The sequence below is a fragment of the Delphinapterus leucas genome, chromosome 18 (genome assembly GCF_059928025.1).
Source record: "Delphinapterus leucas isolate spDelLeu-1000000601 "Yukka" chromosome 18, BTC_Dleu_Yukka2, whole genome shotgun sequence".
Lineage (NCBI taxonomy): Eukaryota > Metazoa > Chordata > Mammalia > Artiodactyla > Monodontidae > Delphinapterus > Delphinapterus leucas.
Window position 1 is genome coordinate 63,428,252 of NC_143146.1, and position 14,284 is coordinate 63,442,535.

General features: G+C 51.1%; 1 protein-coding gene across 1 annotated transcript in view; it reads right to left on the reverse strand.

Annotated features, from left to right (window-relative positions):
- Nucleotides 1-858: 858 nt before the first annotated feature.
- The window catches only part of ATP7B (ATPase copper transporting beta), a 61,876-nt gene continuing 48,450 nt past the window's right edge, over nucleotides 859-14,284 (reverse strand). The window contains 6 exon segments of the mRNA XM_022574758.2: nucleotides 859-9,471; nucleotides 9,474-9,693; nucleotides 10,123-10,225; nucleotides 11,298-11,415; nucleotides 11,514-11,717; nucleotides 13,178-13,320. Of these exon segments, the coding sequence (XP_022430466.2) occupies nucleotides 9,301-9,471; nucleotides 9,474-9,693; nucleotides 10,123-10,225; nucleotides 11,298-11,415; nucleotides 11,514-11,717; nucleotides 13,178-13,320 (959 nt within the window). The 3' untranslated portion in view covers nucleotides 859-9,300.

Sequence of the window (14,284 nt, forward strand, 5' to 3'; positions counted from 1 at the left end):
AGCTCCTACTCAGTGTCTAATCCTTCCCCCAAACTCCACTGCTTGTGTTCAGGTGACCCGACGAAGCCGCTTGAGGACAGGGTTCCTGTGTGTGCTCCTTCCAAGGGCTCCTCTCTCCTGAGCACCTCAGCATGACTCCCAGGACATGACTGGTTAAAACCACGTGGAAACAGGGTCAGCCTTCTGATAGTTTCTCAGCTGCTCTCTTATGCCACCACCAACAGTATTGCTTATGAGCACTTCCAATAGAATTTGAAAGAAAGAAGGAAGTAATTCTAACAACAGATGTTAATAAAGGTAGAAATAACCTTTTTCTTTCCTTTTACTAATCTAGATGTTTTAACAATAGCAACACACATATATACATATATAGAAATATATATGTGTATACACATCCATGTATATCTATATATAATGAAGATACATAGATAAATGACAGATAGATAGATCCCAAATGTCGCTTAAGTTGAGTTAATTATAGAGAGATACAGAGAGACGTGTACCAGAACCTTCCTTTATAGCCCATACCCTTTGCACGTTCCCCCTACCACTTGCCACACAGCTCTGACCAACCAGGCTGGCCACTGGCTTTGCCCTGAAGGCCCCTTTGCCCCTCCAGGCCTCTCCCTCCATGTTCTTCCATGAAATTACAACCCACCCTTCAATGGCCAGGTCACACGTGACCCTCCTCCCCAATACAGGGACAAGATGCAACTTTCCTCTCCTCTCTAAATCCGTCTCCTAAGTCACAGAATCTCATCCTGCCCATTAGAGAGGTGTGTGTGTGTGTGTGTGTGTGTGTGTGTGTGTGTGTGTGTGTGGTGGTCATGAGTCTCGCGGGGGGGAGGGGGGAGGCAGGCTGGTGGGGGGATGAACAGAGAGGAGAAGGAAGGCTGGAGTCATTTGCACTGAATGTCCTCAGAGTGGACAGGGGAGAAATGATAAGTAAAGAGGCATGCACATTAAAAATTACCTAGATGGACTTCCCTGGCGGTCCAGTGGTTAGGGCTCTGCGCTTCCACTGCAGGGGGCACAGGTTCGATCCCTGGCCAGGGAACAAAGATCCCACATGCCAAGTGGCGCAGCCAAAAAAAAAAAAATTACCTAGAAGTGGGTGGAGCTTTAAATGGAGAATGAAGTCCCCATCCTGAGGTATCTAGTATTTTTACTACTTTACAGGAAACCCCACTAGATCCAAACTTAAGTGTATCTAAATCCAGAGACTGGCCGCATACATCTCTTTTACTTTCCTAGAAGTAATACATTTCAAAATTTAGCTGTATTCTAAGTACATATGGAATTTAGCCTTAACTCTAACTATTAAGCAGGAAGGAGAAAACAGAAGTTGATAAAACCACCGTATTCCTCCAGACCCCAGCGGGATTCTCCCAGGGCCCTATTGAGGGCTGGTGACCCAGAGACTGAATCCACATGGTGTCATGGCCACTCCACCTTGGTGATGGAAACACCACACCTCTGTGCTGGGTGTATATTTAGCCCCCAAGTTTGAGTCATCAGAAATAGCAGAGCAAGATTGTTCTATTTTAATCAAATGTTAGTGCGTTTTTTTAGGAAACCATACCTGAGGTGACGTAATTCTACCCTGGAGAGAAGGGAAAAATGTCAAAAAAGACTGGGGGAAGTGATCACACTTCTAAATATAATGCAGATAAGTCGAGTGAGACAAGATCCTGCCTTCTAAACTAAACTGAACCGACACATTCAAAAGAAACCACCTTACTTTTTTCACAGCTCTTGTTGACTAGCGTCCTCTGTGGTCATTTCCCTAATTCCCACTGGGAACCAGCATCATTCAAACAGTCGGTAAGTGTCTTCTCAGAGGCTGCATCCCATTGCAGGACAATCCTGGAATCTCCTGGAGAGTCTTCACCACGTGGTCCCCTGCTGGGGGACGTCATGTCAGTGTCATTCCAACGATAATTACCTGTCATGAGTGTCTACCGTGTGCCAAGCATCGTGCTAGGTGTTCACATCCACAGTTTCATTTAACCTTCACAAGCCGGTGAAGCAGGAGTTCTTTCCTTCTATGCCGATTCGGAAGCTCAGAAAGGCGGAGTGACTTTCTCAAGGGGTAGCAGCAGGTTTTGAACTCAGGTCTGCCCAACTCTGAGGCTGGTCCTTTTTCTTTTTTTCTTTTTTTTGCGGTACGCGGGCCTCTCACTGTTGTGGCCTCTCCCGTTGCGGAGCACAGGCTCCGGACGCGCAGGCTCAGCGGCCATGGCTCACGGGCCCAGCCGGTCCGCGGCATGTGGGATCTTCCCGGACCGGGGCACGAACCCGCATCCCCTGCATCGGCAGGCGGACTCTCAACCACTGCGCTACCAGGGAAGCCCAGGCCGCTCCTTTTAAAGCAAACTGCGAGGTCCATGAAGTCTCAGAAGCACACCCATAAGTAGGTGCTCCCTCCAGCTCAACCAGGAAACATACAAAGATGGTTTTTACCTGCTGGGGGTAGCAAGGCTGTGGGTTGTTTCTTCCTCCTAGGACAAAGCCACCATCACACAACATCAGTGACAACGACGGCAGCTAACATTTCTCAGGATGTGCTTTCCCCAGTCGACCTCATTATATCCTCACCACAGCCCTGGGAGGTAGAAACTACGATTATCCCCATTTTGTACAGATGTGAAAGCCCAGGCCCCAGATCACACTTTGGTATTTAAATTGCAACAAGGCAGGAAGATCTGAAGGAGACTGGAAGACAGGCCCATTGCTGTTGAGGTTACCCCAGACCATCGGCTCCTTGCTCTCGCGTGGGTGTCCCTACGGATGCCCCTTCCATCCTCATCCCGCCCGACAGTCGAGAGGGCAGTGCTGCTCATTGAATAGATGAGGAAACAGAGATCTGGAGCAGGTAAGCCCTCCTCAGGATCAAGCGGCCCCCTGGGGCCCTGGACACTGCTGGGGACAGACTCCTGCCAGGGGCTTGCGGTGAAGGCTTATAAGCCCAAGGCAAATACAGGAGTCTTGGAACTTGGAGCTTTGGAGCCATTGAAAACACTGTGAGCCCTTAAAGCCTTTTTGTTTTTAATGTTCAAGCTTTAAAAAAAATATCTAGGGCTTCCCTGGTGGCGCAGTGGTTAAGAATCCGCCTGCCAATGCAGGGGACCCGGGTTCGAGCCCTGGGCTGGGAAGATCCCACATGCCACAGAGCAACTAAGCCCGTGAGCCACACTACTGAGCCCGTGCGCCGCAACTACTGAAACCCACGTGCCTAGAGCCCGTGCTCTGCAACAAGTGAAGCCACTGCAGTGAGAAGCCCGCGCACCAAAACGAAGAGTAGCCCCCGCTCAACATGACTAGAGAAAGCCCACATGCAGCAACCAAGACCCAATGCGACATTTCCCCAAAGAAGACATACAGATTGCCAACAAACACATGAAAGAATGCTCAACATCACTAATCATTAGAGAAATGCAAATCAAAACTACAATGAGATATCATCTCACACCAGTCAGAATGGCCATCACCAAAAAATCTAGAAACAATAAATGCTGGAGAGGGTGTGGAGAAAAGGGAACCCTCTTGCACTGTTGGTGGGAATGTGAATTGATACAGCCACTATGGAGAACAGTATGGAGGTTCCTTAAAAAACTACAAATAGAACTACCATATGACCCAGCAATCCCACTACTGGGCATATACCCTGAGAAAACCATAATTCAAAAAGAGTCATGTACCAAAATGTTCATCACAGCTCAGGACATGGAAGCAACCTAAGTGTCCATCAACAGATGAATGGATAAAGATGTGGCACATATATACAATGGAATATTACTCAGCCATAAAAAGAAAAGAAATTGAGTTATTTGTAGTGAGGTGGATGGACCTAGAGTCTGTCATACAGAGTGAAGTAGGTCAGAAAGAGAAAAACAAATACCGTATGCTAACACATATATATGCAGTCTCAAAAAAAATAAAAAGGTCATGAAGAACCTAGGGGCAAGATGGGAATAAAGACACAGACCTACTAGAGAATGGACTTGAGGACATGGGGAGGGGGAAGGGTAAGCTGGGACGAAGTGAGAGAGCGGCATGGACATATATACACTACCAAATGTAAAATAGATAGCTAGTGGGAAGCAGCCACATAGCACAGGGAGATCAGCTGGGTGTTTTGTGACCACCTAGAGGGGTGGGATAGGGAGGGTGGGAGGGAGGGAGATGCAAGAGGGAAGAGATATGGGGATATATGTATAGGTATCGCTGATTCACTCTGTTATAAAGCAGAAACTAACACACCATTGTAAAGCAATTATACTCCAATAAAGATGTTAAAAAAAAAGACCCAATGCAGCCATAAATAAATAAATAAATAACTCTATTTTTTTAAAAAAGATCTAAACTTGCAGGAATATTATATGACGCTAAGGCACACGTGACAACAAAGGGATGTCACTGCTGAGTCATCCCACTGATATACTCTGCACGGCTAAGAGCAAATTTGAGAAGGCTCAAGCCCTGGGCTGCAAGTACCGATATAAACACATCGTGGAGGCACCCAGTGCCAGGGCCAACTCCAGCCTCACGCTCTGCCCCATCACCCCCATTTTCATTATGATGATGTCTATTTGAATTTCCAGATGCTTCCAAAAACTGACCAAGAGAATCTGGGCTCTGGCTGCAGACTGGGAAGTTGTTTTGGTCAGAGAGACACCTGGTGGCTCTTGAGATAAACCACACTATCCTGCCAAAGAACACTTGTGTCCCAAGCCAGGCACCAAAGGGTGGCGAGGAAGCCCAGCCTCTCCTGCTAAGGAGAGTATCCAGCATCACCTTTGCAGGGAGTGGGTAGCCCAGGGGGGCACACGGGCTTTGTGGCCGGAGCAAATGGGCTTGAACACTCAGCCTGACTCTTGTCTCCTGGACAGTCAGCTTGACTGTTGAAATGGGGCAGGGGCGCAGGTATCTCTTCACACCACTGTGAGGACCAGCTGGCCCAAAAGTGATGGACCCAACTGTGACACCCACAGTATTTGAACGCTGTCTGTCCCCTGAACTTACGGGTACCTGGGTGGCCATCAGTTCACAACAGGGCCCCTACAGCACCTCTGTGCTCAGATGGTTTTAACGTGGTCAGGGAGCTGGGTCCCCCATGGGCAGATAGGCTTCGCTCTCTCAGTGCCCCAGTGCTGTCCCCTCACAAAGGACACCCCTCCATGAAATCGTGTCCATGGGGTTTCCTTTTTTGGGGTGGTGGTATTATGGCAGCCTCTTCCCCCCTTTATAAATTTCTGCATGCTTCAGTTTTTGCTACAAGCAGTTTCATGTTTATATAAAGAAGAAATGATTGCCATTTCCTTTTCAGTGGGAAAAAATGTTAAATTTCCATTAGCTCTTGTTTTCATCTTAGCCCTTAGATGATTTTCCATCAGTTTATTTATTTTTTTAATCTTTTTGAACAGAGTAAAGGAGACTCTGGGATTTCACAGCGTTATTTAACATTCTCACACTCTATCCTGTAATTTCAGCTGTTGTCATTGTCTTTACACAAAGGAACACGGCAGACAAGCAGACATCTCCCTCTGGAAGGCACCAAAACAATGGTGCTCATGTCTCCGCCCAAGTTGAGGTTGAAAATGAAGAGGGGAGGGTGGTTTCATTCCTAAGAGCTCCGCAATACTTTCCAATACCAACTCAGCTTTCCCACACTTCAAGGTAACCTGAAGGGGAAACCGAGCGTCAGCACGAGTGGCTGCCTAAAGCATTTCTTCGTGTATGCTACTCCTTACTTTCTTTTAAAACAGAAGATGCAGTGAAGAAAAAGTTGTATGCAAATAAAACTTTTCTCACTCCAGAATAATTTTATACACATTAGGGAACTTAGCTGCTGAAGTACCATCATGAATTTTTCAAAGCAAAAAAAAAAAAAATCCTTCTGCAATTCAAATCTTTTTCTAATTCACCTATTTGATTGGCTGAGTTTGGCTTACGCTGGATTTTCTTAAAATAAAGGTCATTTTTTTATTAGTCTTGGTTCCACAGTAAACCAGCAAAACAATTTGGGGACCGATTTTTGGACATGTCAATTTCCAGGTGCCGTTTAAGAGAAAGAGAAAATCTAGAATTATTACATTCATTTATTTAATAGGTAATCCTATCACAATTCTTCACTAAGGTCTTAAAGGCTGAAAAGTTATCAGGAATGGACAGATGTTATGATTTATTCGGGTGCATGTGGAATCCTATCAGGGAAATTTGCTCAAGTTTTAGAAAACGTCTATTTTCTAAAGAAATGGACTCAACCTTCCCTTTCCACAATGGGACGTGCATACGACATGAAATTCCCATAGCCAGGCCGGGTGTCAAGTCCTAAGGCTGTGCTGGAGGGCACCTGGCGTAGCCCGTGCCTGGCTCTCCAGCTGTGCACTGACACCAAGCTGCCAGACAGTCACCTTAATGACTCTACAGAGAAGTGTTGGTATCAGGATGTGACAGAGGGGGAAATCTCTCAGTCTGATGAAGGATTAGGTCACCAGCATGTCTGTGGAACCTACAATCAGGGCAAAGTTCTGAAGTGTTACAGTTTGTGTTGGTGACGACAGCAAAATGTCTATTTCCCCTTTAAGGCAGGTGACCACACGTCCCAGTTTGCCTGGGTAGTCCCAGTTCAGGCCAGTTGCCCTGTCATAATTGTTAATAGCACCTCCTTTCACTCTTAAAAGTATCCTGGTTTGGATGATGAATGACACTGTCACTTCACCTCTAGGTACAGCTCCCCCCCCCACCACACACACACAAGATGCCCACAGAGCCTTCCCAGCACAGCACTTTGGTCCAGACTTTTCTATTACCCCTCCCACCCGATTCCTTCAGGGCCAAGGATCCCAAAATATAGCCGTTCTGATTAAATGTGTGCATTTGAGAACAGCCATTTGTAGACAATCGCCCTCAACCAGGGAAGTGCATATGATGGGGTCACCTAGGCCCGTGTCCGAACCAGCGGGACAGGTACCCTGAGGCGGTGCTTTCCAGAGCTCTCCCCACAGACCACTGAGGAAGGCCTTCGGGAGAGGGGCTCACACAGTGCTGGGATGGCCCATCAGAGGGCTCGGGCCACCCTCCTGGCCTCCACTGTTAAACCGCATTCTTTTCTCCCCCTGAAAAGGCACTGAGCAAAGCCAGCACCTCAAGGTTCTCACCAAAGATGGCGTTGCACTGGCTCCTACACGCTTCCCACTCGGAGCCAGCCAAAGGCAAATTTTTAGATGAATAGAAAAAGAAACTTTATTCTAATGTAGCATGGGAAAGTTTTTGAAATAGGAATTCTTCTTTTCTGACCAAAATAAACTTATGCTTTGAACATCTCTGAAAGGTTATTTTCTGTACACTTATATAAATATTTCCATGTCCCTATAAACATGACATCTATGGTCCTAAAAGCTTTTTGAAAAATCAATACAATTAGATTCTTTAGACAATGATTAGCCCAGTTAGAAAACAGGACACATTTCCCAAGCACAGCCAGGAGTAAAGAGAGGGCACAATTGGGAACACAGAGCAGGAAGGGGCTGGGGAGGGGAGGGAAGACTGGAAACCATAAAAACACAAAACCCTGCACATCAACTTTAGAGGCTAAGACCCAGCAAAAACTAAATTATATGCAAATGGAAAGGAACCATCCAAAGGGAACATGACATGACCTCGGGGTCAGATCTCACCCCAAGTCAGCAATATATCACCTGGCAGGTTCGGTCTTCCGGGAGCGCAAGGGCCTTTTTCTCGTTTATTCTTATCGAGCAAAATATTCAAGGTAGGGCCAAGTTAGAGAAAAGACTTCAGAGCCAACAGACATGAATTCAGATCCCTCTTCTGCCACGTATACTGGCTGTGTGATCCTGGGTGGGATTCCTAGCTTCTCTGAGCCTGTTTCCCGCCTGTGAATTATCTAACTTTGCTGGCTTGTTGGGAGGATTAGAGGTAACTTATAAAAAGTGCTTATATCCCCCTGGAAAATAACTGACAATAACTAACTAAAATGTGTGTGATAAGGGCTTCACCTTGGAACTTAGAACAGGCTCTGCACTGCCTAGTCTAAGATTCTGATAGTACTAGTCTACCCTGCGTGGTCTGCCAATCACCACAAAGCTCTGAGTCCGCCATGGGCCCCACTGCTGCCCCTCCGATGCTGTGCAACCACAAAGGCCACTTAAAGTTAGAAACAGATGTTCTCTTGGGAAACTGTGGTCACCCCCTTCCTAAGGCACCAGCTCTGCGTGCAGAAGTCAATGCGTGTGGAGGACTGAGATTTCCTCTCTTGTTTGGGTATCGCTTCCCCGGAGTGCTGTAGGCACTGGGGCAGCACTGACCTGACTCCCACAATGCACCACGTGGGGTGACAGTCACATAGTGGGCCATGTAACTGAAGCCCCTGGAACGCAGCAAGCAGGTTCCTGCACCACATGCCTCCCTGGGTCCCCCCGGACCACCCCCCCCCCCCAAGAAGCCGAATTTCTCAAGTCTCGGGCTCTGAGACCCTCCCTCCAGCTGGGCAGTGACAGTCAGCAACAGCACTGGATTCGGCGGCGTTGAGAAGCCAGGACTCCACGGAGAAGAGGGTCGTAAGCAACAAAGACCTCTCCTCACCCCGAGGAGAAAGAAACATGGCGGCTCTCTGGTGGCCGTGTGGGCAAGGGGTTCAGGAAAGAGCACATGAGCCCCCTGCAGAGCAGCTGTGGGGACGTGAGGACATCAGCCTGGCCCTCAGACGACGGAGTGCCACAGCCCCAGGGTCAAGGACAGAAAAGGAAGAGATGGCGCCAGCAGAAAAGACAGGGACACCTGAGGTAAGTGGTGGTCTGGGATACGCGATGCACGTGGGTGTCGTCAAAAAGCGCCAGAGGGCTTCTCTGGTGGCGCAGTGGTTGAGAGTCCGCCTGCCGATGCAGGGGACACGGGTTCGTGGCCCGGTCCGGGAGGATCCCACGTGCCGCAGAGCGGCTGGGCCCGTGAACCATGGCCGCTGAGCCTGCGCGTCCGGAGCCTGTGCTCTGCAACGGGAGAGGCCACAGCAGTGAGAGGCCCGCGTACCGCAAAAAAAACACAAAAAAACAAAAACCAAAAGAAACAAAAAGCGCCAGAGCCTGAACTCTGTGGACAGGCCCAGCTAAGTTTTTGGACCCAGCGGGATTGTCCTCGTTTCACAGGCAGTCATCCCAAACGCTACGGCACAGGATGTGAGGAGGGCTGGCTGTCCCTCCTCTCCTCGAGGCCAGCAGGGTTTCCAATGAGCCCGTGGGACCCCGGCAGCGTGGTCCACAAGCCGCGGGGAGGGGTGATCTAGAACGTCCAGGGCTGGCGAGGGGCTCCGCCGCCTGCTGCTGCTGCTGCTGTCGGGCTGGAGCCTCGGCCACACAGGGAGGGGGGCCGGGCGGAGGCCACAACCGCCTGCGGCTTTCGGACGCACGGCTCCTCGTCCCGGTCACTCAGGAGCGGAGGCCACTTGCTCCCCGCTCGTCGCCGGCCGCGGTGCCGTGCCGGGACAGCCCATCAGACTTGAGGGAGGACAGGGACACTTGGCTGATGTAGCGGACCTGGTCCCAGGGTGCGGCCCGTGGGGAGTCACGCCGCCGGTTGTCCATGCCGATGTGCACACTGACCTGGGACTCGGTCAGGGGCTTCATGCGGCCCTGCGCCTGCGCCTCATACCACGCCAGCTCTGGCTTCCTGTAGCTGCAAAGCAAGAATCCAAGAGCACCTGAGCCATTCTGGACACACAGCCTTTTTTTGTAAAGCTCGGTGAAGGCCTCTCATGAAGTCTTTAATAACACGCAGTATCAGGGCCTCAAGGCTTTTAAAGGAAAGAAAGGCCACGAAACTCCTATGGCTCAGGGCAAGTTCCCAACTTAGAAACTTTCTAGCCAAATGCCTGGTACATAGTAGGCTGTCATTAACTTTTGTTAAATGATTACAGACAGGGATCCTACAGCTACCTCTCGACATAAACAGCCGTCGAGCAGAGTAACGGGAGGAAGCAGTGCGAGGTGACTGATCAGAGGTAAACTGTTGGCTCGCGGTGGACAAGCCGTTACACAAACACACGCCGGGCCCCGCTTGGGGCGCACACCCACCCCGCCCCCCGGGCCCGCCGCGGGGACTCACCACTTGAGCTGCAGTGACGAGAGGACCACGGACACGGAGGAGGCAGCCATGGCCGCCGAGCCCATCCACGGCTGCAGCACGACGCCGATGGGCATGAAGACACCTGGCCAAGAGGGGGACTACACTCAGGCCGCAGCCCAGGGCAGACAGCGAGGGGGGCCCAGCCTCGCCGCCCACCAGAAGCTCTCCTCAGGGCAGCTCGGAAGCCCCTGGGCTGGCCGCTGACTGCGTGCCCGTGGGCCTGAGGCGGGCGGTCTCAGAGCTGGGTGGGGGGGCGGGGGCACCGTCAAGGGGACTGGGGTCCCCCACCCACCCTGACCTTCCTGGGACCATCCAGACGTGCCATCACCTGTTTGGGGGCAGCTCCAGGGGACAGGGCGCCCCAGGGACTTGCAGGTGCCACCATCCAGGGGCACCTCGGGGGTGTGAGCACCAGGACAACAGGCTGACGACCACAGGCCCTCTCTCCACGGACGGTCCTCCCTCAAGGGCGTCAAAGCACCTTGATGAGGGGCAACAAGACCAGGTCCTGGGACAGAGCCGCAAGCCCGGGAGGGGACCAGGTCCTGAGCCGGCCGCAGGGCAGGAATGCACCTGCTGGAGCCGGGCTGTGGTGGACGCGCTGATCCACCACGTGAGGCAGTGCCGACAGCTCGGACACAACAGGGGAACGTGGGGTGCGACAGTCATGTTTAAAAATAGGTCTTGGCCCATGTAGGCGCTTTCCTTGCAGGAGTCTTTGGAACAACTCTTCCCTCTCTGGTGACACAAGATACAGTGGGGGAGGGAGGACTTAGGGAGCAGACAATATCCATCTCTTCCCATGATTATTTCTGAGTCAGGATAAAACCTAGGCGGGATTAATTCTTAAGACAAAGTTCTAAAGCACTGATCCCGGGCTTAGCGTGTAACGGGTACCCCATAACTGTTAATATTGATTATTTTTCAGACTGTGTGTCTTAATAATGTTCCAGAAAACAGGGCCAAGGTAAATAGGGTTGAGCAGCTTGGCCAGCTTTTCAGAGAGGCCAGCAGTGAACAGAAGGCTTGGGTTCTCCCTGCAGTTTCTCATTTACCTTTGGAGACTTACAGAGCGGAACATGATAAAATCAACTCTTTCTTCAAGGCTTCTGGCCACAACTAGGGCCAGAGGCAACAGGGCAGCGAGGGCCTACCTGCTGCAATGGGGATCCCGACCAGGTTGTAGATCAGTGCCAGCACCAGATTGAGTCGTATCCTCTGGACGGTCCTCTTGGAGAGGTGAATGCTGGCCACCACGTCAAGCAAGTCATTCTGCAGGAGAGGAGCACACGGTGAACTGCGAGCTCCACTCTGCGGCCCTCGGCACTCTTGCTACGGGCAACAGCGAGGGGAGACGCAGCAGAGCTCACTCTGATGAGGACGACGTCAGCTGCCTCGATGGCCACGTCCGTGCCCGTCCCGATGGCGATGCCCACGTCGGCCCGGGCCAGGGCCGGGGAGTCGTTCACACCATCGCCCACCATGGCCACTCTCTTCCCCTCGTTCTGGAGCTCCTGGACCTTGGCCACCTTATGAGAAGGCAGCACCTCCGCAAAGACTTTGTTGATGCCAACCTGAAAGGAAAGAACAGCAGTCAATAAAAAAGCAAATGCACAATAACATCCAGTGTTGCCGAGGGGCAGGAACAGGAGCAGAAGCCCACGAGCCCTCAGCCTCCAGGTCCCGTCACCAAGTCCTGCAGATGCCAGGTCGCACAGCAAATGTACCCCCGCTCCCATCCCAACACCCCGCGGTGGTCTGGGACCCTCGCTGGCCTCCTGCCCACATCCTGCCCTCCCAACACTCTTCTCCAGATGCCGTCCCGGTGACCTTTCTGAAACAGTTATCATTGGTCACGTTACTCTCCTGCTTCAAGGCCTCCAGCAGATCCCATTTCCCTTAGGACAACGTCCAAACTCCTCTGCCTGCCTCCCAAGGTCCCCAGGTCAGGTCCTGCCTGGGCCCAGCTCCCCGCACCCCACCCCCCAGCCCCAGCGGGCCCCGCCTTGGCCTCTCCAACTCGCTGCTACCTTGCACCCACAGGCGGTGCTCGTGCTGCCTGCTCTGTCCTTCAAAGGTCACTTTTCCTGTCCCCAGCACCCCTTCTTCTTCATCTGACTCCTGCAGGCCTCCTCTCCCCTGCAAGGTGTCCCCGGCCCCCGCCAGGCTGAGGGGTAAGCTGGCAGCTCCCATGCGTCCCATGCACTCTTCCACTGGAGCGCCCAGCACCTGGTTTACACTCGGTCCCTGGGCCACCCTCCCCACAGGACCGTGAGCTCCTCGAGGGCGGTGCCCTCTTCACTCCTCTCTGTAGCCTCTCTGTCACAGGGGTGGCGCTTAGTAAGTGCTTGCTGAATGCAGGAACAAGTTTTAACGTGGGAGTGGGTGTACTCTCAGAAGGATGACTGACGGGGCACTGCCGCTCCCTTCCCAAGGAGCAATTCCTTCTCAAAAGCAGACAGCTTTACACACATGTCCGCAAGGGGTGGTATACAGTTGTCTGGAGTTTGCACTGGAGCCCTCCCCGCGAGGCAGGGCAGGCAGGCGTGCGGTCGTGCTGCCCTCGTGGCCCAAACTCAGACCCTAGCGCCGCAGAAGAACTGCCGGGACCCAGGGGCTTATCTGGTGCAGAGTGAGAAGAGCTGGGCGGGCAAAACACTCTGTTAATATAAAGGCTACAAGATTGTTTATTTCAGCCCTCAAGCCATGGTCTTTTTTCCTCAGTGCAGTGACTGGAAAATAAAGAATGTTGGAACAGCTTTTCCGGGGCTGCAGCCACCATGCAGGAATGAATGATGGCACCCAGGCCCCAGTAATGTGATCTTTGGGGCAGCAGCAAAGTGGTCCCCTGTGGGATGTGCACGGCTCCGAGATCTAAGCGTGTGGAGAGAAAAGCCCCAGCGAGGGGGGAGGACCAGAGCAAAGCTGAGTGCTCAATGCACTAGTGCTTATCTATCTTCCTTAAACTGTTTCTGCCAGCTTGAAATCACTTGCAGTTTCAGATGTGGGAGACATCCCGGCCCCCGGCCCTTACCTGGGTGGCAATGGCTCTGGCTGTCTTGCGGTTGTCCCCCGTGATCAGAACCACATCCACGCCCATGCTCTTCAGTGTGTGCACGGCCAGGGCGGCCTCCTGCTTGACCGCATCTGCGATGGCGATCATGCCACAGAGCACACCTGTAGGAGACACCGCAGGTGAGCACACGTGGCAGCGCCCTGGGCAGCCCGAGAAGCAAGTAAGACTTCATGATGCGGAACAGTTTTCCTAATACCATGTTACACGCCCAAAGCAAAACACCAAATTGTACAAGAGAATACGGTTTTGATTTTTTTTTTAATTTACATACATTTCCAGATGCGTACAAAAGTCTGGAAGGACTGTTAAAAAGTTAACAGTGGCTCTCTGAGGGGTAGGATAATGAGGGATTCCATTTTTTTTACAGCTCTCGGAATTTTCCAGATTTTCTGAAAGGAACATCTCTTCCTTTGCAGAGTGCCTGACTCATAATAACTCAACACCTGTTAGCTATTAAAACATGAGAAATACAACAAATGCTACTTAAAAAGTGACACATGTCCAAACAGCTAGAAAATCAATCCTTCCTTTCTGTCTCTTCCTACAGAAAACACTTTGTAGAATTTTTTTTTTTGAGTGACTCTTTAGGTACTGACACAGGAAGGCATTCGAGGACTGGGGACTGAGGTGTGACGGGAGCAGTGAGGGTGAGGATGTGTAAGAGTCTCTTTTAATTGAGCCATTTCCAGCTTGACAAGCTGAGGGGGTTGTGCGTTTAAAGGACTCGGGGGAGTATGGCAGTGGGAGCCGGAAAAAAAGAGAGAGAGTGGAGGTGGAGAGAGAGAGCGAGCGAGCGAGAGAGAGAATATGGGAAAAGAGGAGCATTCAAAATACAGCAATTAAATTATTTCTTATTTGCATGTCGTTTTTACTTCTATTAGCAGAAACTAACAGTAACAAAGTGATTCCAATCTACCTGAGATGTAAAGCCCAGGATATAACCTGAGTACTAAGATACATACAATCTTGAGAAGCTCTGTGAAAGTTGCAGGGGATTTCAGTGTGTAAAGCATCTTAAGAGTAAAACCTCTTAGGAAGCCAACTGCTGTTTCACCTGCAGTGATG